The sequence below is a fragment of the Amblyraja radiata genome, chromosome 39 (genome assembly GCF_010909765.2).
Source record: "Amblyraja radiata isolate CabotCenter1 chromosome 39, sAmbRad1.1.pri, whole genome shotgun sequence".
Lineage (NCBI taxonomy): Eukaryota > Metazoa > Chordata > Chondrichthyes > Rajiformes > Rajidae > Amblyraja > Amblyraja radiata.
The window spans coordinates 17,842,263-17,868,901 of NC_045994.1; the positions used below are offsets into that span (position 1 = coordinate 17,842,263).

At 40.5% G+C, this 26,639-nt stretch overlaps 1 protein-coding gene across 2 annotated transcripts in view; it reads left to right on the forward strand.

Annotated features, from left to right (window-relative positions):
* LOC116967365 (paired box protein Pax-8-like) overlaps positions 1 to 9,822 on the forward strand; it is a 44,243-nt gene extending 34,421 nt beyond the window's left edge. Inside the window, exons 6-10 of one of the 2 annotated variants that reach the window (XM_033013872.1) lie at positions 3,174 to 3,346; positions 4,341 to 4,464; positions 5,419 to 5,520; positions 7,256 to 7,342; positions 8,481 to 9,822. In XM_033013872.1, the coding sequence (XP_032869763.1) occupies positions 3,174 to 3,346; positions 4,341 to 4,464; positions 5,419 to 5,520; positions 7,256 to 7,342; positions 8,481 to 8,602 (608 nt within the window). In that variant the 3' untranslated portion in view covers positions 8,603 to 9,822. Of the gene's footprint in view, positions 1 to 3,173; positions 3,347 to 4,340; positions 4,465 to 5,418; positions 5,521 to 7,255; positions 7,343 to 8,461 lie in introns of both variants that reach the window. The other variant, XM_033013873.1, reaches the window with a different exon arrangement.
* The last annotated feature ends 16,817 nt before the right edge of the window (positions 9,823 to 26,639 follow it).

Consider the following 26,639-nt stretch of genomic DNA (forward strand, 5'->3'; position numbering starts at 1 on the left):
AAGATAAAATACTAATGGACAAAATGTAGATTTATTTGTGGATTATGTAAGTAGTTAATTCTTTTGTCCAATTGGTTAGTTTTCATTCATTCTCATCTCATCCAATACCTGGACATTTTCTAGTCACCCTGCTGGGCTAATTAATTAAACAATTTCATTTCTCTCCATATGGAATAGTTAAAAGCAATTTTTCTGCACCTTTCAGTTCACATTCCTTATGTTTGTGGTTATTTTTAACAAGGTTTACTTAATATTATCTGTTCTTTTCCAATAAACGATCACAGATTTAAATCTCTCGTCAGATCTCAAATGGAAGTATGCGAGGACGCAGGAGGCTACCTAGTTTGTGCTTGCTCCTTGATAACCCAACAACCACAATCTTTCTGTAGAACTCGTTATGTTTTCCTTTTGAATAGTATGTTAGTTTCCCCATCGTTTCAGCTATTCCACATCACATGAACTCGCTGTGGAAAATTTATATAATAACCTCTTGTGTGAAATCTTATAGAATGCTGTTTGAAAATCCATAGTCACCACATCTAGGGCAGATCTGTAGGGAACTGGTAGGAATGATCCCAGAGCAATAACAAGAATTACTTTCTAGAAAGCTACTGTTAAATATATAAAATCAGTGCTGGAGTAACTCAGCGGGTCAGGCAGCATCTGTGGAGAACATGGATAGGTGACGTTTCACAAAGTGCTGGAGTAACTCAGTGGGTCAGGCAGCATCTGTGGAGAACATGGATAGGTGACGTTTCACAGAGTGTTGGAGTAACTCAGCGGGTCAGGCAGCATCTGTGGAGAACATGGATAGGTGACGTTTCACAGAGTGTTGGAGTAACTCAGCGGGTCAGGCAGCATCTGTGGAGAACATGGATAGGTGACATTTCACAGGGTGCTGGAGTAACTCAGTGGGTCAGGATAGGTAATATAGAGAGTAATGTTAAAATAGATGAATGAGGTTTGAGAACTTGGTATCGCTGTGTGTGTGAATTGTAAATTGAGCCCGGAAATTGTTGTTTGGGGAATTGGCATTTCTGGATGTGAATTGTTCATGTTTCAAAACAAGGATCAAGAATATGCAAGTTTAGTTTATCGGAATAACATAACTCTATTTTGATAAGGACTGTGAAAATTATTCAGTATCCAATTCAAGGTCAAAGGTCAAAAACTTTATTTGCCATTTGTGCTTACACACATAGGAACTCTTGTGCGGTTGTTCAGACAGTCAAGTCAAGTCAAATTAAAAAGACACACAAAAAGACACATAATCTATAAAAACATATACTTCTCTAGAAATAGAAAAGAAAGTGCCTAAAACCCTATATAAAGGGGAAAGTGAGAACATTGTAACTTGCACAAACCCTATATAAAAGTGTCGATTGCATTGTAAATTGCACAGGCCCAGGAGACAATATAATATGATATAATATGATATGCTATGAGGTAGGTCAGGACATCAGTTCATTTTGTTTTGGCCAAGAGTCTCACTGTGGCAGGGAAGAAGCTCTTAAAAAAGCGTGTTCTATTTGTGGCGACACTGTCCGCTCGTCTGTGCCTGAGGTTGTATGTGCAGTTTTTGTGTTTGAGCAGGGAGTGAGCTGGATGTAGTGTGTCTCTGATGATTCTCTCTGCTCTTTTTTGACAGCGCTGTGTGTAGATTGTGTCCATGGAGGGGAGTTCCGTTCTGATAATCCTCTCTGCCGTCTTTATGACTCTTTGCAGAGCCTTCCTCTCTGTCTGTGTGGTGTTTCCATACCACACCGTGATGAGGATGCTCTCTATCAGTCCTTTGTAGACCTGGGTGAGAGGGCGACAGTGCAGACCAGCTTTTCTGAGCAGCCTGATGAAGTACAGTCTCTGCTGGGCTTTTTTCACTGTGGCTGTAGTGTTCAAAGTCCAGTTCAGATCTGATGTTACAGGTACTTGTAGTCCCAGGTATCTGTAACTGTCAGCCCTCTCCACCACAGTCCCCTTGATGATGAGGGGCTGCAGGGGGGGTGGATTTTTTCTGAAGTCCATTATTATTTCTTTTGTCTTGTCTGTGTTGAGGCTTAGGTCATTCACCTCACCATAGGCAAGAATGTCGTTCACCAGACTCCTGTAGCCCGACTCGTCCCCCCCCTTGATGAGGCCCAGGATGGTGGTATCATCCGCATACTTAATAATGATGGTGTTTTCCTGGGTGGAGACACAGTCGTGTGTGTACAGGGTGAATAGTTTGGGACTGAGACAGCAGCCTTGTGGTGATCCTGTGCTGACGGTGAGCTCTGCAGACACCCTCCTTCCCATCCTCACCACCTGTGGTCTTTCAGTCAGGAAATCCAAGATCCAGTTGCAGGTGGGAGTCGGGACACCGAGGTCTGTCAGCTTCTCAGTCAGCCTGCCCGGGCGAATGGTGTTAAAGGCCGAGCTGTAATCCAGGAACAGCGTTCTGACGTATGTTCCTCTGCTGTCCAGGTGTTGCAGGATGTGGTGTAGAGCAATGGCCACTGCGTCGTCCACTGAGCGGTTGGGGCGGTAGGCGAACTGGAGGGGGTCGATCGTGCCCGGGACCATGTGATTGATATGTGTGAGAACCAGTTTTTCTAGACACTTCATGGCAACTGGCGTGAGTGCCACTGGCCTGAAGTAATTCAGGGTGGATGGGTTTGGTTTTTTTGGAACTGGTACAATGGTGGAAAATTTAAAAATACGGGGGACCACTGCTTGGTTTAAAGACAGATTGAAGATGTCTACATACACTCCAGTGAGTTGTTCTGCACAGGCCTTCAGAACTTTAGGAGGGACGCCATCTGGTCCCACAGCCTTGTGGGGGTTCACCTGCCTCAGAGCTTTCAGGACCTGTGTGGGTGTCACCTGAAAGACAGTGTCCATGGGGTTGCAGGGGGCTTTTGAGGGGGTGTCTGTGTTCAGTCTGTCAAACCTGGTGTAGAAGGTATTAAGGCTGTCTGGGAGGGTGATATCCTGGGGGTCTGTGGTTGGTACTGTTTTCTTGTAATTGCACAAAAGCATATGTGAGAAATGTTAAAGTCAATATACACCACAGAGAAGATAGATTTTAGGGTTAATAAGAATCAAGTTGAGAAGTGGCTCATTGGATTTCTTTGAAGATTATTTTGGTTAAATAAATGCAACAATTATGAATGATCTTTTTCACGTTCTTGTTGCAGGTGAGGATGATATTTGTGTGATCAGCACTGACTCCCAGAGAGGTAGTGGAGGTCCTCGGAAGCAACTCCGTACTGAAGCGTTTGCCCAGCAGCTCGAAGCCCTGGACTGTGCCTTTGAACGGCAACATTATGCAGACGTCTTTGCAACTGGCAGCCACAACAAGGGAGAGCAGGTGAGTGAAGAACAGCCAGCACTCCTGGCACGGCGTCCAAAGTAATGGTTAACTATTGAAATTCAAAATATACCATTGTGCTGAAGTTTATTACACCAGGATGCATGTCCTGTGTGAATGTAGCTACATTGGCTGCCCACCATCCCAGTCACTTGACACTTGCATGCATGTGACTGCATGTAGCAGGATAAATCAGTAAAACATGCTTTAGTGAATTCATGGTTATATGTTTTCCCTCATAGAGCAGGGGTTTGAATTATTCAGCTACACTGTGCTAATAGTGCCTTCTATGCCCGAACCTCCAGACTCAGGAACAGTTTCATCCCAAGAGCTATAGCGGCTCTGAACCGGCCCTAATGAGTGCCCCCCCACCCACCCCCTTTGGGCAGTCTCCCTCAGATGGTCACGTCAATCAATTCAGCTTGCTTATTTATGTATTGTATTTATTTACCTTTCTTGTACATCAGTGGAGCTGCACACTAAATCTCGTGCACTGACGTGCAATGACAATAAAAGATATATTATTATTATTATTATTTTATTATAATGGTCTGGGATGTTAGTTTACACCAGAAATGACATGTTGTCTTGAACTAATTTTGGGGAGGGAGGAAGGTTGGCTCAGATTCAAGGAGGATGTGGATGAGATGGAAGTTAGACACAAAAAGCTGGAGTAACTCAGCGGGACAGGCAGCATCTCTGGAGAGAAGGAATGGGTGATGTTTCGGGTCGAGACCCTTCTTCAGACTGGTCAGATCAGTTTAGAGGAATATGGGCCAAATGCAGGCAGGTGGGATTATTAATGGGCAGGTAAGTGGGACTAGTGCATGTGGGACATGTTGGTCAAGTGTGGGCAAGTTGGCCCCCCTCAATGTCAAAATACATCAGGTTGGTAATCTGTTAATAAAATAGGCTAAATGCTACCACCTGCCGAGAGAAACTCTCTTGTCAGCTAACATGGTAAACGGCAATCTTGTTGTTATTCATGTTCCAGGCTCCCCTGTATCCACTTTCATCTTTAAACAATGGAATGGATGAAAGAAAACCAAGTTTGCCTTCTTCTGTCACTCCACTCGGCAGGAATATATCTGGGTCGCATGGATACTCAGTGGTGACAGGTGAGTATTTCTGTAAAGAGCTCGGGCGTGCAATGGACAAACAATTAGAAAATGCAAAAAAATTGCCAGTGAGTATGTGTTGGAATATTCAGGTCCACGAGCCACAAATGACACAACAATTATGTTCCTCATTTAGATGTAAAATATATAAAACAATAAATGACACTATATTGTAATATATTACTTTGCTTGGGAACATTGGAAAATTATCACCATTCTTGTACACCTATCCATACCTGTCTGACTCTTTCTAAATGCCAGGTTAGTCTCAGCCTCAACTACATCCTCTGGCAGCTTGTTCCATACACACATCACCAGGTGTAAGGTTGCATGAGGCCCAGCAGTCTCAGAGTTTGAGGGCTGAGTTCTGGTCTATAGTTAGCGGGCCCCAGCTACAGCAAAGGTAAGCCACGATGAGTAGCTTCAAAGTTCAGGCTTGGAAAGGAATATCATTTCACATTTTTACTTATCGTATTCCAGTAGTCGCCTGCTCGGAAATGTCAAGTATGCAGATATTGGATAGAATGGATGAAATGTCGCAAAGACTGAATAATCTGCTACCTCGGGTCACCTAGGGATATTTATATACAAAGATAGACACAAAGTGCTGGAGTAATTCAGCGGGACAGGCAGCATCTCTGGAGAGAAGAAATGGGTAACGTTTCAGGTCGAGACCCTTCTTCAGACCATGTCCATTCAATGCTGCCTGTCCTGCTGAGTTACTCCAGCATTTTGGGCCTATCTTCGGTATAAACCAGCATCTGCAGTTCCTTCCAACACATTTACAGACAAGGTCATTGGTGTGGCTGGTGAGCATGGTTTACTACAAAGTACCTCAGACGACAAAAGTGGGGGAAAAGCTAATTTTAAAAAGCAGTATTTTATTTATTTATTTGTAGAACTTTAGTGATGACACCCATGAACCAGAATTTTACAAATGATGATGTTTTCCAGGGCGTGAAATGATGGGCTCAACACTGCCAGGATATCCCCCTCACATTCCTGCAAACAGTCAAGCCAGTTACACATCATCTGCCATTGCTGGGATGGTGACCGGTAAGCACTCTCGTGTCCAGTGACTATCCACACATTGACATGCTGTGGTCACTGTTTGTAGTGGCCTAAGACCTGTAGTTTTCACCCAGGTAAATGATTGCAGAGAGATCGACAATGTAGAACTGATCTGCACCAACACTGCACACCATGTTTCATAACTAATCCTATCATCCCTCCATTGAAGTCCCGCATAATTTAATGTACCTTAATTAATTATCTTCTAATTTTCCACCATTTCAAAGAGAACAATCCCAACCTGTCCAAACTTTCCCAACATCATGGCATTATTTTGAAGAAAACAAACAGGTTCTTCCTGATAGACTGGATAAATATCACAAAATAGATGATCTGGCCATTTATTACATTGGTTTTCATGACATGCGATTGTATGCAAATTGATTGCTGCATTTGTCTACACTTTAACAATGACTATACCTCCAAACTATTTCAGTGGTCATTTGTAAAAGGTAAAATACAAATTCCTCTCTGACCAAGAATCAGAGTCTACGAGTCATTCAGAAGAGAAATTGGCCCTTTGGCTCAACCGGGTTTAAGCTGACTGGCCAGTGTGGGCAAGATGGGCCGAAGGGCCTCTTTCCACACTCTATGACTATCAGGCATTCATTTACACTAATTTTTATTCTTTCCATATTTCCAGCAACTCCCCCCCCCCCCTGGATTCTACCATTCACAAGTTGGGTCATTTATGGAGGCCAATCTGAATGTATTTGGGATATGAGAGGAATCTGAAGCACCAGGGGTAGCCCGCTAATCAAGGGAGAACATGCAAACTCCACACAGACAGCACCAGGGGTCAGGATTGAACTATGGGTCTCACAAATACACCACTGCTCTGCCCAGTACTTGATATTTACACCATCACAAGAAATAAAAAAACACTAGTTTGAACATTTTTACCTTGATCAGTACATAATTCACTCAGTTAGTTGTCTGCTGGTACCGTCAAATACATAGATATTTTGTTTCAAAATTGTCCAGTGTTCCTAAGGAGTGTGAATAGTTTGTTGATTGAGATGAATAACAGGAGGGAACAAAAAAATGGAACAGCCATGGTTCCTGCTACTGATTATGTTCTAGCTTCTTGCATGACCAGACATTAATAGCTTCAATAATGAGCAGACTTGAAGTTGTGGACAACTCTGCAGCTCACCAACTTCAAATATAAAAAATGTTGGTCGGCAGAAACTCCGAGAATGAATATTTTTGGTGTAAAATGATGGGTTTTTGTAAATAAATAATTATATTTGATCTGATAAAATGGCTGGGACTTTGCTGAAGTACAGACTTTGACAAATTAAATCCTGTTAACATTTGCACAACAGAAAATTGACTCTTAAACCCAACACAAATTGTCATTAGTTTTAAGTTCCAGTACAGAACAGGCAGTTAATGATTGAACAGGCCTTTTGCTGACCTGCGGACTCCGGTTTGGAGGCGATTAGGTATTTTTGCAATGAGACAAGATGAAACATGCATGTACTGAGCAGAAGATGTTCTCCTTGTTCCCCCTGACCTGCATTGTTGATGTGTTGCTTTGGTAACACAAAATGCTTCTCTCAGCCATGAAATTCGATGGTTGCTTTGAACATCAGAAAGAGACAAAAAACCCTGCAGGCTGGGCTATTCTGTTAGTCACTAATTAATTAAAACTGAACCATTTTATGCACAATGCTTGTGATAATTAAAATAATTTTATTTATTATTCTAACTCCAGGAAATGAATATTCAGGAGGCCCTTACACTCACTCCCACTACACATCCTATAACGATGCCTGGCGTTTTACCAACTCTGGATTAATAAGTATGCGGCACAGGAATTTACCTGTTAAATTGTGACTTATTTTAAACTAGTAATGTGTAAATGTTGCTTTTACTATTACCCTGTCTTCATCGCTTCATTTTGTGACTGAGGTTATTATTGGCTTTCAGGCCCTACTTCTTTTATGATGATTTTGTAAACTGAATTTTTAGATTTAGATTGTCAACAGTGTTTACATGAAATGTTTGTAGCACAGTTAATTTAGTTTAGTTTAGAGATTCAACGCAGAAGCAGGCCCTTTGGCACAGACTAGCAAACCCCCCCCCCCCCACACACACACACACACACATTAACACTACCCCACACACTAGGGATATTTTCACTTTTATACCAAGTCATTTAACCTACAACCCTGAACGTCTTTGGAGTGTGGGAGGAAACCGAATCTTGGAGAAAATCCACGTGGTCACGGGGAGAACGTACAAACTCCGTACAGACAGCACCCGTAGTCGGGATCGAACCCGGGTCTCTGGCGCTGCAAGCGCTGTAAGGCAGCAACTCTACCGCTGCGCCACCGTGCCATTCCAAATTCTGAAAATCAAGTTAAATAATGCTGTATATTGAGATTTCTGCAGTCAGCCAGGATACTAATATGCCTTATGAATAAACTCATTGCACTTATAGATATAGAAGAGAAAAGGTGGCCCAGGTGATGTATTATCTAGTAGGTGTCCTGGTGATTACACATACGTGCACATCAGACACAAACTGAATCAGACTCCAACACACAGCCACACAGAATAGATTATCTGCTATTATCCACTAATTAGGTTCATCAATAACAAAATGGCCATTTTAGTGAAATAGAGAATTCCTGAGACCTTTGGAAATGCATCCCAATTTAGAAAACTGTGTTTGGGTAGAATACAACAGCTCGTTATTTATACCAGTGCTTCATGAGCAATGAGAGGAAGTGGCCCTGTGAGTGCAAGCTTTTCAAAGCAGTTGAGGGATGCTGAGCTTTTCATTTTCTCCAATGTTTAACTGTTAAAAAGCCACGTGAAGAGCTTCAGCCGTGCCATGTGATGTGAGTCGTAACATTTTGTTACTGCATTGTTATGTTCTTCCAACCCTCTTTTCTTCTTGTCCGTTAACTTTCAGGCTCCCCTTATTATTATAGTTCCACGCCAAGGACCAGCACACCGCCCACTGCTGCCACTGCCTATGACCACCTCTAGTTCCCACAGCAACCAGGGAACTGTGCCGAGACAAGCCCTGGGGAATCATGTGCTCTCAGTCTAATTGATTTCAACACAAAGCAATGTGGAAAACTCTATTTATGAATGAAATTGGAAAGATGGGCAATAATTTCACCACCGGATGTTTTCATAGCATGCCACACATGAACCGCAGTGAATCGCATTCCTACTCTGGATTTGCAGAGAATTCACAAGAACTGAAAGCCATAACCAATGGCTAGATAGAAATTGCTTTTGAACAGTAAGGAAAGCAAATGCACTATTAGTATTGTAAATTATACATGGATTTTTGCAAAATACACTCAATATGGGCCACAGACATTGTGTATACAAGGCTCTAATAGGCTCATTATGTGACTTTAATTGTGAGTTGGGGAATGCATTGGAGATCTTTGCCCAGTTACACAAGGACTACATTTAACAGAGTGTTACAACGGACGGCTCCTGCAGACAAGAAAGAGAACTTCTGGAAATGACACAAAGCTTTACAAAATGAACGGCTGGCAATTTTCATTGCAGACTGAGCAAGAGATCTATTGTACCAGAATGTTAAGCTGAAGCATTATTACTAACCCCACCACTCAGCACAAGACCATGATAAGGAAACAGAGACTTCGACCAATCAAATGTTTCTTTCTCAAAAATTCTTTACCGAGTTGAGGCATATTCTCAGCATTTCTAACATTGTTTAAGACTTTACAACAAAAAATATGAAATGTTTAGAGGCACTGGTAGCAACAAAGAGAATTTGTTTTAAAATTTCACCGTGAAGATTCAGCTTGTGTTTGAACCACTCATTCTGCTTGCATTTGACCTTTCAAAAATCACCAAAATAACAGGATGGACAAAATAAAAATCAATAAATGCATTAAGATTAGTTTACCTTTGTATACCATGTTCAAGATAAATCTATTCAATTTTATGATGTTGAAATTGCGTGATTCTTAGCTTATGTAGCCCACATTTCTCACCTGTCAGAATTACGTTTGTTATGAAGGATATTGATTTTAGACAGGTGAGGAAGTGACCAATACATAACTCAACTCCCACAGACAGACAGATGGGTCTTGAAGGATCTAGAACAACCCATGTCCAATTCCAGTTTTACATCCCATTCACTTTGGAAGGACCTGCCCCAGATGCACAGGCCTGGGCTTTTTCATTTGCTATGTATGTATGTAAACTATGAAACTATCAAAAGAAAAATATTTTAATTCAGTGTAGCGTGATTTCAAATCTAGGAAATAAAATGTGCTGACTGTAGAAATTACACGAGAACTTATTTTATGATATTCCTGCTGTCTATACGAGTATATAATCTACAACAAGAACTAGGCCAGGCTGGTGGAAGTAAAGTACCAAATACTGGCTGCTGCTGAGATTATAACAGCACAAGTATTTCAGTTCTGTGTATTTCCATAGAATGTTTTCTAGCTTTGGAATATAAAACAAATCCGAAACAAACATTGAGTCCAATATCTGTTAAACTATAGATTAAAAATTGAGTTCTGATAAATTTGAAAATTCACCATAAAAATCCCCACGTTTGCATGTTAGTATTAAAGGACTACTTTGACTGTATAAGTACTAAACATTGTAAACATTCACAAGTTATAGTAGTAGAATTAGGCCATTCGGCCCATCAAGTCCACTCCACCATTCAATCATGGCTGATATCTGTGTCCTGATTCAATTTTCCTGCTTTCTCCCCATAACCCTTGACACCCGTTCTAATCAAGAAACATTGGTTGCACAATCTCCTCTTCTCGCCCCTCATCATTTACCACGGCCCAGACTGATTCCTGCAAAATGTCAACAATCAGTTTGTGTGTGTCTCAGTCATTGCATGCATGACATTTCCTATTCTTTCTAAGCAACGCCATCGCCTCCTTCCCTCCTGGAACATATGATCTAGAAACCTCTCCATCTTCCTTTAGCTCTGCATTTACACTGAATACGATTCAAGGCTTGTGTGTAAGTAGCCAAGATACGTCTAACACAAGAGGCCCAGGAAACATGGTGCCTTGCACTTCCCGTAGAGTACAGGAATTGGAAGCATCTGCCATCTATGATCTAACAAAACTTCTATTCTCTCTTTTGAATCTGTTAGAAAACATTAATCTGGAAAAACAAAGCATTTCCATATCAATACACGGTGTGCATGAAGTTTTAACAACTAAAGTGCATCATTAACAGGGTAATATTGTGAAAAGAGACAATGTGTAGCACTGTGTAGAAGGAACTGAAGAAGGGTCTCGACCCGAAACATCACCCATTCCTTCTCTCCAGAGATACTGCCTGTCCTGCTGTCTGCAACATTGGCGGGAAACCCATGGGGGCCAGGGGGGGGGGGGGGGGACGTATCCCCTCCATGTTTTCAGAGGTGGGGGACGGTCGCCCTCGTGTTACAAACTTTAAATCTGTGATACAGATCTGCAGTAATTGATTCATTCTAATGGTAACGGCCCCGTAGTAGTGTGTGTGTGTGCGTGTGTGTGTGTGTGTATGTGTGTGTGTGTGTGTGTGTGTGTGTGTGTGTGTGTGTGTGTGTGTGTGTGTGTGTGTGTGTGTGTGTGTGTGTGTGTCTCTGTGTGTGGGGTGTGTGTGTGTCTGTGTGTGTGTGTGTGTGTGTGTGTGTGTGTGTGTGTGTGTGTGTGTGTGTGCCCCCTGTCCCCCTGTCCCCCGGTCCCCTCCATATTTTGACAGCAGTCTCCGTCTCTGGTCCGCAGCAATGTTTATGTCTATATCTATATTGTCCAGTAGGACAGCACAAGACAGCACATCATTTGATAAGATCCTGCTGGAGGAGAGGTTGACTATGAAGGGGTGACATTTTAATGACTTATTTTGGGTGGGAAGGGGGGGGGGGGGGGGGGGGGGGGGGGGGGGGGGTAGCATGCTGACAAGGGGGGGGGGGGGGGGGGAGGGGGGGTAGCATGCTGGGAAACTCAACTCTCTCTCCTGTTATTTTACTTTATTTCCAAAAATATAAATGAGCGGCTCAGCAACTTTAATTTGAATTACAGAAATGGGATTCTATGATGCATGCAGCGGCTTGCCGGCATCAATAGGTACAGTGTAGGCAAGCACCAATGTTGTCCTTTGACACAAATATAGAACATCTTAAAGAAAGTGCTGAAAGAAAAATCTGCAACAGAGAGCACAATTCATCTCTACACCATCAAGAAAATTGCAAGTGTTCACTTCTGCCAAATGGTTCCCCATTCCCAAGTATTTAATTTGCATAGTAAACAGGTGTTAGATATATGTTAAAGGTTGGATAAATGTCAAACCGGTCAAAGCAGGTCAGGACCTCACGGTGAATGTTTTAGAGCAGAGTGATCTAGGAATACAGGTCGACAGGGGCACAGTTCCTTGAAAGTGGTGCCACAGGTAGATAGGACTTTTGGTATATTGGCTTTCATCATTGTTGCCATTGTCCATTGAGTATAGAATTTGAGGCCATTGTACACACATTGGTGAGGCTGCATTTGGAGTATTGTGTTGAATTCTGCTCACCCTGCTAAAGGAAGGATCTCATTATGATGGAAAAAGTGTAGAGAAGATTTACGAGGATGTTGCCAGGACTTGAGGACCTGATGATAGAGAGCAATGCTAGGACTTCATTCCTTGGAGTGTAGGAGGTTAAAGGGTGACCTTATAAGGTGTTTTACCCAGGGTAGAGGAATCAAGAACCAGAGGGGCAAATGTTTTACTGAGAGGATGGTAGATATATGGAATGAACTGCCAGAGGAAGTAGTTGAAGCAGCTACAATAACAGCATTTAAAACATATTTAGACAAGGAAATGGACAGGAAAGGTTTGGAAGGATATGGACTAAATGAGGGCAAATGGGACTAGCTTAGATGAGGCATCTTGGTTGGCATGGACCAGTTGGGCTGAAGGGCCTGTTTCCATGCTGTATGGCCATGACTCTCATGTCTAATGTTATTTAATGAACATTGACTAACCTGTGTAAATTATGTTCCACTTTCGATGGCTGCATGCAAATGAAAAACGACATATTTTCTAAGCCCAATGAGCTGTGGTATCTGCCAAAGACCTCTATGTAACTCGCCAACTCCTGCTTTAATGATTTCTTTCTTACTCCGAGTTTTTAATCTTCTGCATCTGTGGGGCCAGTATTTGTTTCTCCCTCTGTGTGCTTCTGTTGCTGTTTGTGACATTCCGCTACTCTGAAGGAACTATATAATTTCAATTTTCTCTTGTTGATTTTAAATTTAAATTAACTAGATATGGTTTGGAATATTGAATGAAAAGGAGTAACAATGATCTTACAGAAGTTAATGTTGTAATGTCCCGCTAGCTGAACTGGAGAAGTTGCTGAATGTGTCCCTGAGTTGAACATTAAAAGCTTTAGGACTGGATTTAATTTATGACTCATTGCAAGGCAAACATGTTTTCTCTCACAAAGAGTTCTGTAAAATTGTAACTAGATCACGAACAATATAGGTGAGAGACAATGCAAAGAGGTTGTACTTTGAAAAATGCTTTTCAAGGGTCCACGTTATCTTGCAAGCAACATGTCATGTTATGTGCGGCAGAACTGCATTCCTTGCAGAATCTCTGACCATAAAGTGCTGTTTGATATTGTTAGAAATGGCTTTCCATTCCCAGGGTTTTGCATTTGCATAGTAAAACTAACCAATGCAGGCATGGCTGATTATTACACTGATTAATTGAGGAAGGGTCTCGACCCGAAACCTCACCTATTCCTTCGCTCCATAGATGCTGCCTCACCCGCTGAGTTTCTCCAGCATTTTTGTTCTACACTGATTAACTGGTATGTTTGGCATTGGTAATGAGAATTACTGAAGAATCTTTACAGAAATCAGGCTCTAAACAAAATGGTGCATTAACCACCATGGTCTTTCAGGCTCCACTTTCAGCTAACTAGAATGGATATTTCACGAGTTGCAGGAAACCTGAATAATCCAAGTCAAGAGCGTTTTATTGTCATATGTCCCAGATAGAGAACATTCTTACTTACATCAGCACAACAGAATATGTAAACATAGTACACTGTAAACAATATAATAAATGAGAAAAAAGTTCAGTGTGTGTATATATGCACATACTCACATACATATAATGTCTATATAATATAGATGCATATATATATTTATGTCAATATATACACATATACTTGTATATATAAACACACATACGTACACATAGAAAACAAACAAACAATAATTACAATAAAAGTCTATTTTGTTTGGAGGTTGTAGTATTCAATAGCCTGATGGCTATTAGTGATGGCCAATGGCCATATGGGTCACCCACACAAGAGAGTAGCCGGTTGTAAACCAATCATGTTATCTTATTAACAAGTTAACCTGTTTGTGTAACTGAGCATAACTCGGATATGACAAGGCAATCTGTCCCAGTAATATTCACAGTGCCCGTAGCCCGTGACTTATATGCTACTGCCAACTATCACTAGGTGTACTGCAGTGTGGGTGGGTAAGGGGGGGGGGGATGAATGGGTGACATGATTTCCATCTTTTCCACCTTGTATCTCGAAACTAAACTAAACTAAAAGCATGACTCCATTTGATGCTCAGGACAACACTGGTTTTCTCTACAACGGAGAAACCAGATGGGAGAGAGGATCCAGTCAATTTTAAGAATTATATTGGATAATTCACTGATGAAAAGTATTCTGCTAATCTAAACTTCAATTTTTGGGGGCGATAACTTTGGGAGAATAGAGAAAATGTCTTTGAAACTTGAAAGAGGTATGTATTTGGTTACTTTAAAGTTTGCATTACTCTGGTTACATTTGATGATAGACCCAGCTTGTATCAAGCATACCTGATGCAAATATGTAACTGATCAGAAAAATAGCAAGTGGATTTATTCTTCACTTTATTGAGAAAACATTTGAACGGCAGCACTGAGATCATGACCTTAATGCTTAGATCATGTGCTTTAACTTTGGTTGTTCAGTTTATCTAAAAAAAGCGAGAGATATTCCTAAATGTCTGTTTTTGACTGATTAGGATCAACCCTTTGGATGGAATCCACTGAAATGTTGTGAACTGGATCCAGAGTTTAAAACATTGAGTAAAGATTTTTAACGAGTCCTTTCTTTCCATCCACACAATAAAAAAGACATTGACTTTCCCCTGACAGGATTTGTCAGTACACATTACTACATTTAACATGGCAGCTTATCAAAAGTCAGTTATCAAGAGATGCCATCCTGGGACCAATTAGTGTCACAAAAATAACAGCCCATGGAGAAACTTTAACTGTGTAATTACCAGAATCTGAACCAGTGTGGAAATACATTCCAGAATCTGGTTCTCTAACACATATCTGGCAACTAGTAAATACCAACCTATCATAGTAATTATTTGGGCTATAACAGAGTATTGGAAGCACCATGGCTCAGCCAGTGAGAGAGCATTCAGTGCCAGATGCCAAATGCAGCAGTCTAAGACTGACTGAGAGATTTAGAAAGTCTATTCTGACCAGAATCCTAGGATTATACCACTACAAGCCTCACGATTACATGATTTATCGTTTAAAATTCCTATTGTGTTTTTAATTAGCTTTTTTAGTAAATAACATTTGACAAATTATTCACTTCAATGTTGTTGTTTATTGTCTCTGAATATCAGCGCTATTAACGGTATTAAGATCACTGATAACTTCTCCGTTGACCAAAGCCTCCTGTCAACTGTGCTTGTGGTCTGTCTCTCTGCTGGGGCATCCTCACTGCACTATACACGGCCCTGTCACCACCCATAACATGAGCTGAACTCCGAACCACACAAGGCCAGCATGATGAGCCTTCACATTGAGCCCAGGTAAGTACAGGTGTGAGCAGGTTGCAAGCAGCTCCGTTACACCGGCCAAAACAGTCAGTGAAAATCAGAGTATTTGTCAACAAGTTTCTCGAAATACTTTCCAAGTCAAAAGTTGGAAGTTCTTCATTTTTGTGTTTTTCTCATCCATATTCTTGCACGTGAATGTCCAAACGTGAATCCTTGCGGAGATAATGCGGCTGTCCTCTTTAAACAATCCTGAATATAACTTCGAAGAACCTCTCTCAGTAAGAAATGTCAGTCGATGGATGAAAACATATACTCCCATAGAGTGGGAGAAGTGCAAATAAATGGCCTGTTTGTGTCTTCAGATGGGAAAGGAAAACACACAAAAGCTGGGATTTTCATGGAAATTACTGGAGATATTTAAAAGGTTAGCAGCCAGCATCTGTGGCTAGAGAAATAGATGAACATTCCAGGTTGAAGTCCCCCTCCCCCCCTCCCATTCTGCATTGTTAGGATTAACTGTAAAATAATGAATAGCACTTTGATATGTTTCATATAATGCTCAGATAAACTGTAAATTATCACCGTAAAATTACAAAAGTAATTAAAAAACTCCTGGCCAATGTTTAAACCTTTAAATTTTATTTAATGAATTCATACTTCTGAAATCCACATCAAAACTGTGTGGGCCTGGGCTGAATAAAAGATATACGGGATATCCAATAAATCTTCATGAAGTTGACAAATGTTGCATTTGATTGATTGATGAGTTTGAAATGTACTGTCCTTAAAGACTTAAGTTTAATAAAATAAATCTGTCTGAATAATTTAGTTTGCAAAACCACATCTTACAAATTACCATTCACACTTGGCTCATTTTCCCCCAAACTATTCTGACTTTTGCTTCAATGGATGGGTAATCAAGATCATTTGTAATCTCCAGTCATTTCTCACCATGATGCTTTTCTGAAAAGATTTAACCAAATCAGCTTGAAGAATCAATATGGAACCAAAACTACTATGTACTTTGAAATACTGCTTAATGTCTGACCATTCTTGGTCGTAGCTAATATCTAACATACTGGAGACAAAGTGTGTCTTCACTCTAGACTTATGAGAATTTGGACATCCTGAATAACAGGCTGGCCTTGGATGAGCAGTTTCCTCAGAGAAAACTGAATGATATTTTCAGGTAATATGTTGAACTATAGAGGTTCTTAATTATGCCAAAGGCTTACAAGCCATTCACCAAAGCACAAGGAGATAAGGTTCCCCAAGAAGTTTCATAAATCCTGATTTATTGAAACCCATCCAGTGACAATCAGGTCTTATCTGAAGGAACTCGAGTCAGAATCCTTCATTTGGATGATCAGCCATGATCATATTGTATGGCAGTGCTGGCTCGAAGGGCCGAACGGCCTACTCCTGCACCTATTTTCTATGTTTCTAGATACTGATATTGATCTTGTTCTGGTATGGAGAGCTCCAGTTTCTGAACAAGCCCATGTGCAAGGATTAGATTTGGATTTTTTCATGTTCTTAAGGGCCAGTCCAACTTTCACGACCTAATTCATGACCTCTGCCGAGTTTGCCCTTGACTCATACTCGCAGCATGGTCGTCACGAGGTCGTAGGTAGGTCGTGATGCTAGTCGTAGCAGTAGTGTTATTGTTTTAACAGCCCCATAGAACTGGGTTTGATCCCGACTACAGGTGCTATCTGTACGGAGATTGCACGTTCTCACTGTGACCACATGGGTTTTCTCCCATGTTCCAAAGACGTGCAGGTTTCTAGGTTAATTGGCCTCTGTAAAATTGTCCCTAGTGTTAAGTGTACAAGTGATCATTGGTCGGCGCAGACTCAGTGGGCCGAAGGGCCTGTTTCCACGCTATATCTCTGGAACTAAATGTCAACTTGTCTCTGTCTACAAGCTATGGTTATGGTTATTGAGGCAGCTAACCCAATATCGCTGGCACTGCCTCTTCAATTATCTTTAGCCTCTATAAGGATCTGCTGCTGTAATCTGTAGCTGAGCACTATCTTCTCCAGCGAATAACATTAGTGTGTTGGCTGGTTGCTTCTATCACTGGATGAACCTGTGTGGGTGAGTGTGTATGTGTTGGTACAGTTGCAAATGCATGAGTGTATCGGACAGGTGAATGTCAGTAGGTCATGGTGATTTGGTTAATGTTGCAGGTCTGATGCATGGAAACGTGTGTCTGTATTGCTGACAGGTGCAACTTATCAATGTGCACATCAACTTTTACTGCACAAATAATGTAATTCAACCTTGAAGCTCGAAGCACCACTCATGTACATCACCTCCCAGCAAGTCTCCTCCAACTGCAGCTTCTACGTAAGTGATATGAGTAGAATTAGGCCATTTGGCCCACCAAGTCTACGCCATTCAATCATGGCTGATCTATCTCTCCCCCTAACCCCATTCCATTTTGACCTGAAAGACCTACTCCATGCAGGATTCCTTTTTTTAAAAATAAATAGGTGCAGGAGTAGGCCATTCGGCCCTTCAAACCTGCACCGCTATTCGATATTATCATGGCTGATCATCCAACTCAGTATCCTGTACCTGCCTTCTCCCCATACCCCATATAACCATATAACAATTACAGCACGGAAACAGGCCATCTCGGCCCTACAAGTCCGTGCCGAACAATTATTTTCCCTCAGTCCCACCTGCCTGCACTCATACCATAACCTTCCATTCCCTTCTCATCCATATGCCTATCCAATTTATTTTTAAATGATACCAACGAACCTGCCTCCACCACTTCCACTGGAAGCTCATTCCACTCTCTGAGTAAAGAAGTTCCCCCTCATGTTACCCCTAAACTTCTGTCCCTTAATTCTGAAGTCATGTCCTCTTGTTTGAATCTTCCCTATTCTCAAAGGGAAAAGCTTGTCCACATCAACTCTGTCTATCCCTCTCATCATTTTAAAGACCTCTATCAAGTCCCCCCTTAACCTTCTGCGCTCCAGAGAATAAAGACCTAACTTATTCAACCTTTCTCTGTAACTTAGTTGTTGAAACTCAGGCAACATTCTAGTAAATCTCCTCTGTACTCTCTCTATTTTGTTGACATCCTTCCTATAATTGGGCGACCAAAATTGTACACCATACTCCAGATTTGGTCTCACCAATGCCTTGTACAATTTTAACATTACATCCCAGCTTCTATACTCAATGCTCTGATTGGCTAGCATACCAAGAGCTTTCTTTCCCACCCTATCTATATGAGATTCCACCTTCAAGGAACTATGCACGGTTATTCCCAGATCCCTCTGTTCAACTGCATTCTTCAATTCCCTACCATTTACCATGTACGTCCTATTTTGATTTGTCCTGCCAAGGTGTAGCACCTCACATTTATCAGCATTAAACTCCATCTGCCATCTTTCAGCCCATTCTTCCAAATGGCCTAAATCACTCTGTAGACTTTGGAAATCCTCTTCATTATCCACAACACCCCCTATCTTGGTATCATCTGCGTACTTACTAATCCAATTTACCACACCTTCATCCAGATCATTGATGTACATGACAAACAACAAAGGACCCAACACAGATCCCTGAGGCACCCCACTAGTCACCTGCCTCCAACCCGACAAACAGCCATCCACCATTACCCTCTGGCGTCTCCCATTCAGCCACTGTTGAATCCATCTTGCTACTCCTGCATTTATACCCAACAGTTGAACCTTCTTAACCAACCTTCCATGAGGAACCTTGTCAAAGGCCTTACTAAAGTCCATATAGACAACATCCACTGCTTTACCCTCATCAATTTCCCTAGTAACCTCTTCAAAAATTCAAGAAGATTAGTCAAACATGACCTTCCAGGCACAAATCCATGTTGACTGTTCCTAATCAGACCCTGTTTATCCAGATGCTTATATATATTATCTCTAAGTATCTTTTCCATTAATTTGCCCACCATTGAAGTCAAACTAACAGGTCTATAATTGCTAGGTTTACTCTTAGAACCCTTTTTAAACAATGGAACAACATGCGCAGTACGCCAATCCTCGGGGACTATTCCCGTTTCTAATGACATTTGAAATATTTCTGTCATAGCCCCGGCTATTTCTACACTAACTTCCCTCAATGTCCTAGGGAATATCCTGTCAGGTCCTGGAGACTTATCCACTTTTATATTTTTCAAAAGTGTCAGTACTTCTTTTAATTTGAAACTCATAGTATCCATATCTACTCTACTAGTTTCCCTTACCTCACATAATTTAATATCCTTCTCCTTGGTGAATACCGAAGAAAAGAAATTGTTCAATATCTCCCCCATCTCTTTTGGCTCTGCAGATAGCTGTCCACTCTGTCTCTCCAATGGACCAATTTTATCCCTCGTTATCCTTTTGCTATTAATATAGCTGTAGAAACCCTTTGGATTTACTTTCACCTTACTTGCCAAAGCAACCTCATGTCTTCTTTTAGCTTTTCTAATTTCTTTCTTAAGATTCTTTTTACATTCCTTATACTCCTCAAGCACCTCATTCACTCCATGCTGCCTATAATTATTGTAGATCTCCCTCTTTTTCCGAACAAGATGTCCAATTTCCCTTGAAAACCAGTGTTCTTTCCAATTTTTACTGTTTCCTTTCAACCGAACAGGAACATAAAGATTCTGCACTCTTAAAATTTCCCCTTTAAATGTCTTCCATTTCTCTTCTACATCCTTCCCATAAAACAAAATGTCCCAGTTCACTCCTTTTAAATCATTTCGCATCTCATCAAAGTTAGCCTTTCTCCAATCAAAAATCTCAACCCTAGGTCCAGTACTGACCCTCTCCATAATTATATTGAAACTAATTGTATTGTGATCACTGGACCCGAAGTGCTCCCCAACGCATACCTCCGCCACCTGTCCCATCTCATTTCCCAACAGGAGGTCCAACACTGCCCCTCCTCTAGTAGGTACCTCTATATATTGCTGCAAAAAACTATCCTGCACACATTTTACAAACTCCAAACCATCCAGCCCATTTACAGAATGTGTTACCCCCTGATCCCTTTAGCCACAAGGGCCACATCTAACTCCCTCTTAAATATAGCCAATGAACTGGCCTCAACTACCCTCTGTGGCAGAGAGTTCCAGAGATTTTGGTATTTTGGTATTTTGATACAAGGTATTTTGAGAGCAGTTCTGGAGAATCCTCTTCCCAGACAGATGTTCAGCTCACAACAGTAGCTTCCATGTGCTGCAATCTCTTTCAGCAACCAGCTTCGGCTTCAGTCTGAAGAAGGGTCTGGACCAGAAACGTCACCTATTCCTTCTCTCCAGAGATGCTGCCTGTCCCGCTGAATTACTCCAGCTTTTTGTGTCTATCTTCCAGCAACTGTGTAGGTAATAAACACAACGGCTTTAAGCAATACAGACAGTATTTCAATCAGCACCGGTTACTTTTAGTCAATGATTGTGACTCTTGAAATAATCACTTGCTAATGTGAACAAAACACTTAACTGGCACTGCTGCAAAGTATAGATCTTTGTAGAAAGCATGCTGTGTATGCAAACCACACTTCCACTCCCAGCAACCAGTAAGAATGCTGATGGTATGTTGACCCTTCTTACAAGAGGGTTTGAATACAAGAGATGTTGGATTCCGATTAATTTGATGGGACCACATTTAGAATATTATGCACATGTCCACGTGTTGTTAAAGCTGTAGGTAAACATGACATCATCTTGGATATAATCAGTTGAATGGTGGGAAAGACACAAAAGGCCACGTGGTCTTCCTCTGCTTCCTTTTTCTGCTCTCTTATTAACTTCTCCTGGTTATTCATCGTCTCAGAATAAGGAAACAGTCTTTTAGAATTGTTTTTCTCTCAAATGTCTGTGATCCAAAAAGCCAGTGACTACTTGTTTAATATACTCAGTATACGGACTGACAAATGCTTGGATAGCCAGGGAAGTAAGGGACTTTAAAAAACTGACTAAACAGTCTATAGTAAGGATAACCTGTAGATTTTAGAAAGATATTAAAGGGCAAATATGGTAAATGAATGCATGACAATTGTCAATGTACCAGGCTAAAGAAATCTCACAGTATCTGACTACAGTTTCACAAAGGCAGCATTAAGGTTAATACCTTATTTTGTGTTGGAAGGAACTGCAAATGCTGGTTTAAACCGAAGATAGACATAAAAAGCTGCAGTAACGCAGCGGGTCAGACAACATCTCTGGAGAAAATGAATAGGTGACGTTTCGGGTCGAGACCCTTCTTCAGAGGTTCAGACTGAAGAAGGGTCTCGACCCGAAACATCACCTATTCCTTTTCTCCAGAGATGTTGTCTGACCCGCTGCGTTACTGCAGCTTTTTGTGTCTATCTTCAATACTTTATTTTATCAGCTAAGATAGGATATATTATGTCATTTTGTATAAAACATATGTTGGGACACAGCTTGAGTTGGATAGATGGTTCCGATCAACACTTTGCAGGAATGATATCACTGTACTGGAGAGGATACAGTCGAGGTTTATGAGGAAGTTGCCAGGACATTGAATAGGCTGAGGTTATTTTCTGTGGAATAAAGGAAGCTAAAAGAGGGCTTAAATGGGATATATATAATTATGACAAACCTAGATAGAGTAGATCAGCACGGACAATAGCCAGAGAGCATTGATGTAAAATATTCAGTATAAGGATTAGAGAGGAACTCACCCAACCGAGGGAGTCCATGTGGAACTTCCTCTCTAACAGGGCAATAGAAACTATAAGCTGCAGGACAGATCAAATGTATTTGGATATTCACATTAAACTCAGTGACCGACACAGCTGTGGACCAAGAATTGGAAATATGCATTAATCTGGATCATTCTGTCTTTGGCTGACCCAGATATATGGAGGTGAATGGGCTTTAATTCTGTGGTTCTACAAAGCAATAGCATGTGGGGGTACAAGACCAGCCATGATCTTATTGAATAGAGGACAGGTTGACAGAGCCGTGACTTACTCCTGCTCCTGTTTTCTTGTGTTTATATGTTCTAATTCTGTAAGTAGAGCGGGATATATGGTCTGTAAAAGTAGAAAAATGAGGGAAGAATCTGAATAAAGCTCTGACCAAATAATCAGAGGAAGATGTAAAATAGACTAATTGCAACATTATTTTTATTTTATGTAATTTCCAGGTTTACTCCACATAAATAGGAAGCAACGGTGCTGAGGGTTTATCCTTTTCTGCAGCCTTGTTAAGGATTACAAATATGGAGCTCAAAAAGAGGATGCATTATTGTTAAAATTAAAGACATTAGCATTTGCCATTAGCTCCCCTTAAATGCACAACTTCTTCACTTTCTTCTTAAAGGGTTTGCCATATACGGCAAATGTAATCCCATAATGGTTCTGTGATCACTGAAGTGCTGCAGTTTCATTAGACGTAAATCAATTGTGTAACAAAACCTGAGCGGGAACAAATACACTCTGAAGTCAACCTGCTTGAACCATCCATTAACATATGACAGCCTTTTATTTGCATATTAGAATAGGCCTGGCCTCTCCAGGGACAGGTTAACCCCAGTGATAGCTACACTGCTAATGAGATTTAATTCCTTAATCCAATAAATAAATCGGCATGGCTGTATACAGTGGCTGTTTGAAAACTCTGCCAAGAAATGGCCAAAAGGCCATGATTATAAACATGTTTACATTCTACCACATTCCACTGAGAAAGCTTCGCTACAGCTCTGGTCCAGTTCATCAATAATGACCAGGCGTTACACTTGGTACTGTCAATAATTTTTTGTTCAATATTGCCCAAACATATGTACATAAGGCCAGTGGTTTCATTCTGTGCCTCGTTGAAAAACCTGAACTGACTGCACAGGATTCTTAAATAAGTGCTTCCAGGCTAACCTCCACAATCAAATATATACACGGTAAAATGCATACAATGTAGAGCAAGGAAAACCAATAATTACTATCTGTTGGTGCTGTCTTAAGTTATGATAAATTGGATGTTCCAAATATTTCACATTTACTGACCCATAATCAGATAGTTTCATGTACACCGCATGAAGATTTTTCTTTTACACTTAATAACTGAAAACACATTCCCAAAGATCTAATTTAAAATTTGATATTTTTAACACACTATTAGAATTTTGTTGGCAATCTATTTTATCATGCCAACCATGCATTTTGTTTTAAGAATGTAGCTTTCAAAATCATATTATGGATGAACATTTAATTGAAACACTTCATAATGACATGACTAAGTAATGCAGTGGAAAGAAAAATCAGCTTATTAAAAATGTGCATGACAAACGACGGCTTTGAATGTTTTGATATTATTTATGGCAATTTATCATGGTTGTTACATTTTGGCAATTTTTGTTAAATATGTAAAAATACCCAATTTTATCAAATAATGATAATATTGAACAAAAAATATCCTCCAAATGGAACTGAAAATATAAATTCATGTATCAGGAGACATTTTGGCCTTGATTTTATTTTTAAGAGTTTGTTGGCAGTAAAGGGTTGGGTGAGGAGATGTAAACATGAAAATAATTCATTTTCCCAGCAGGCACATCAGTCCCCCAAATATCAGGACATCAAGGGCAGCAATTGGGCCCGTGGGCAGGGCACCATCCAGAGAAATGGCGCCCAATATTCAAAAGTTGTGGCTCATGATGCGATTGACATGTGACTTTGACTCAAGCGGATTCCCAGACTATCTTCAGCTGGATACACAATAGGAACTGCAGAGAAGATGTTTCACTGTATCTCAGTACACGTGGAAATAAAATAAACTGAACTGACTTGAGTATATCTGATAAACATCCATTTGATTGAACTTCTCATTACTCAGAATGTAAGCATTCTGCCCAAACTCCTCAAGGATAGCTAAAAACAAACTGCTGGAGGAACTCAGCGGGTCAGGCAGCATCCGTTGATTTAAATAGACCGATGACATTTCAAGTCAGGACCTTTCTTCAGAGAATCACATCAGTAGGTTTAGACCCATTTGCTTGAATAAGGAAGGGGTGCTTGAGTAAAATGACAAGAACATTAATGAACAATTCACAGTTCCTCAGTGAATGTGACAAGATCATCCAAAAAATACAATTTATAAAAGAATGAATGTTTACTGTGTAGAAACATTAATAGAACATGAAATAATATGCTGGAGAAACGTAGCAGGTTGAGCAGCATCTGTGGGTACAAGAACCAACAATGTTTCAGATAGAAAGCCTACATCAGTACGCAGCTTGGCCTGTTGACTTCCTCCACCAAATTGTTTGTCTTTCCAAATTCGAGCATCTGCAGTCTCTAGTGTCTTCAGTTAATAAAACATATTTGACTATGAGCACGTTGTGTGAAGTAGTTTGCATCAGCTGATATCTGCAGTTATGCAGAGCCTCAATCTCGGCCGTGCTGTTACTGTGACACATGGTAAAGTCACATTTAGATGAGGCTCTATATCTCTCATGAGTATTCTTAATCAAAGAATCAAGGGCTGTTACAAAGGCTATTCACTTGGAGGAATCAAGTGTATCTAAGCAGTGGAAGGCCTACTCAATGGAATGTAGTAAGAAACAATTTGGTGTTAAATAGACTTCTTAGGCTGTCATTAAAGCAGCAGGTGCTTCCCACTGAGAGGGTAGGTCTTGCACTCACAACTCAGTAACACATTTAAAAAGCAGTCTGCTTGGGATTGAGAACAGGTTGCTACTTTACCCAGTCTAACTACGATGGGATGTGGCCGGAGAAATGCGAGGAAAGAGGTAAACTACAAGAAAACAGCACACATTGAAAACAAAATGAGTGTCGAAACAAGAAATAAGGAAAAGATTAAGGATAAAAAATTGTTGCAGAATTTGCAACAAAATTAATTGTGTGGGAAGTTAACATCCGCTTCAATCAACTGATCTGTGTAAATTATTGCCTCGTCCACTTCTGATAGAGAAAGCCCATGGATCTATATATTCCCCAAACCTATTTATTTACAGCAGGAATCATGATAGGAACGTTACATTGGAAAACATTTACTAATTTAGATTTTAGTGAATTAGTTTTAAGGAATATTTTTGAGCAGCATGAGTTTTCATAATTACTGTAAGGTAAACTATTAATGTACCTGTAAAATTATTTTATTTCTTTACCAATCGTAAAATGCTGGATATTTGAATCTCTAACTTGTTACATTCCACAAGTAGACCAGCGATAAGAACCAGATCCTCCATAGTCAGTACCTAAACTGATGATAGTTATGAAAAAACACATTTCATCAAATGTAATATTTTCATTATATATTTATTTCACTTGGTCATCTACCTAGATCACATGACTATCACCAGGTGAGTGGATGGTTTGGCAGGAGTGAGGTGAGGAGGTGACAATGCCTTTCATAAACGATCTCCATGCTAAGTATGATTCAATTCCTATTGATTACTTACCAAATTGCTCACCTGCTTGAAACCAAAGCAATGTAAAATGTGAGGGACAGATTTAGAAAATGTGTCGACTCAAGTCAAATTGATGAAGCAAAGCCGACACTAGGGTGCAGGGGGACTTTTGCAAACATGGACTCGTTCATCCAACCAGCATGCGGAATTTTGATTAGGAAATGTTAAATGATTCTTAGTGTTTTATGGCTTTGTGGTGGATGGGGTTAAAGTCCAAATGAAACAGATTTCACAAGATACAGTATCACTCTTCAAGGCATAATGTACAGTCACTAAATACTTGCTGCTTTATTTAATTTATATTTGGAGATTATAAAATATGCTTAATTGTTGTTTTTAGTACATGTTCTATATCTGGTTTAGAATTAAATGGCAGCAGTGAGTTTTATTTTAACTGTCAATGTGGAATCAGAACTAGTAACGGCAGCAAGTGTTGCCTGTGATGTTCATGTCCATTGTGTTTCTTTTGTTGCCATGACTTCATGCACCAGTTAGATTTCTGCATTTCCTTCTTCTTTTGTCTAGGCGGCAAACGGTAATGGCTAAAGATTTATGTTTACATTGTGAATACATCGGGGTGGAGAGGGTTAATTTCAATGTTTTTAATACACTCTTATGTGACAAATACGCACTCGCTGTCTCTTGGTTTGTCCCTTTCAACAATTTCCTTCGAGAGACAAATGCCTAACATTTGTGAACTAACTGCCAGTGCATCACATTGTGTAGCAATGCAAAAGTCAACCTCTAATCCTTACTGAACATCCAGCTGTATTAAACGGTGTCACACATAAATCCATCTGTATTTATTTCTGGACAAAAAACAAGGCCCATCCTA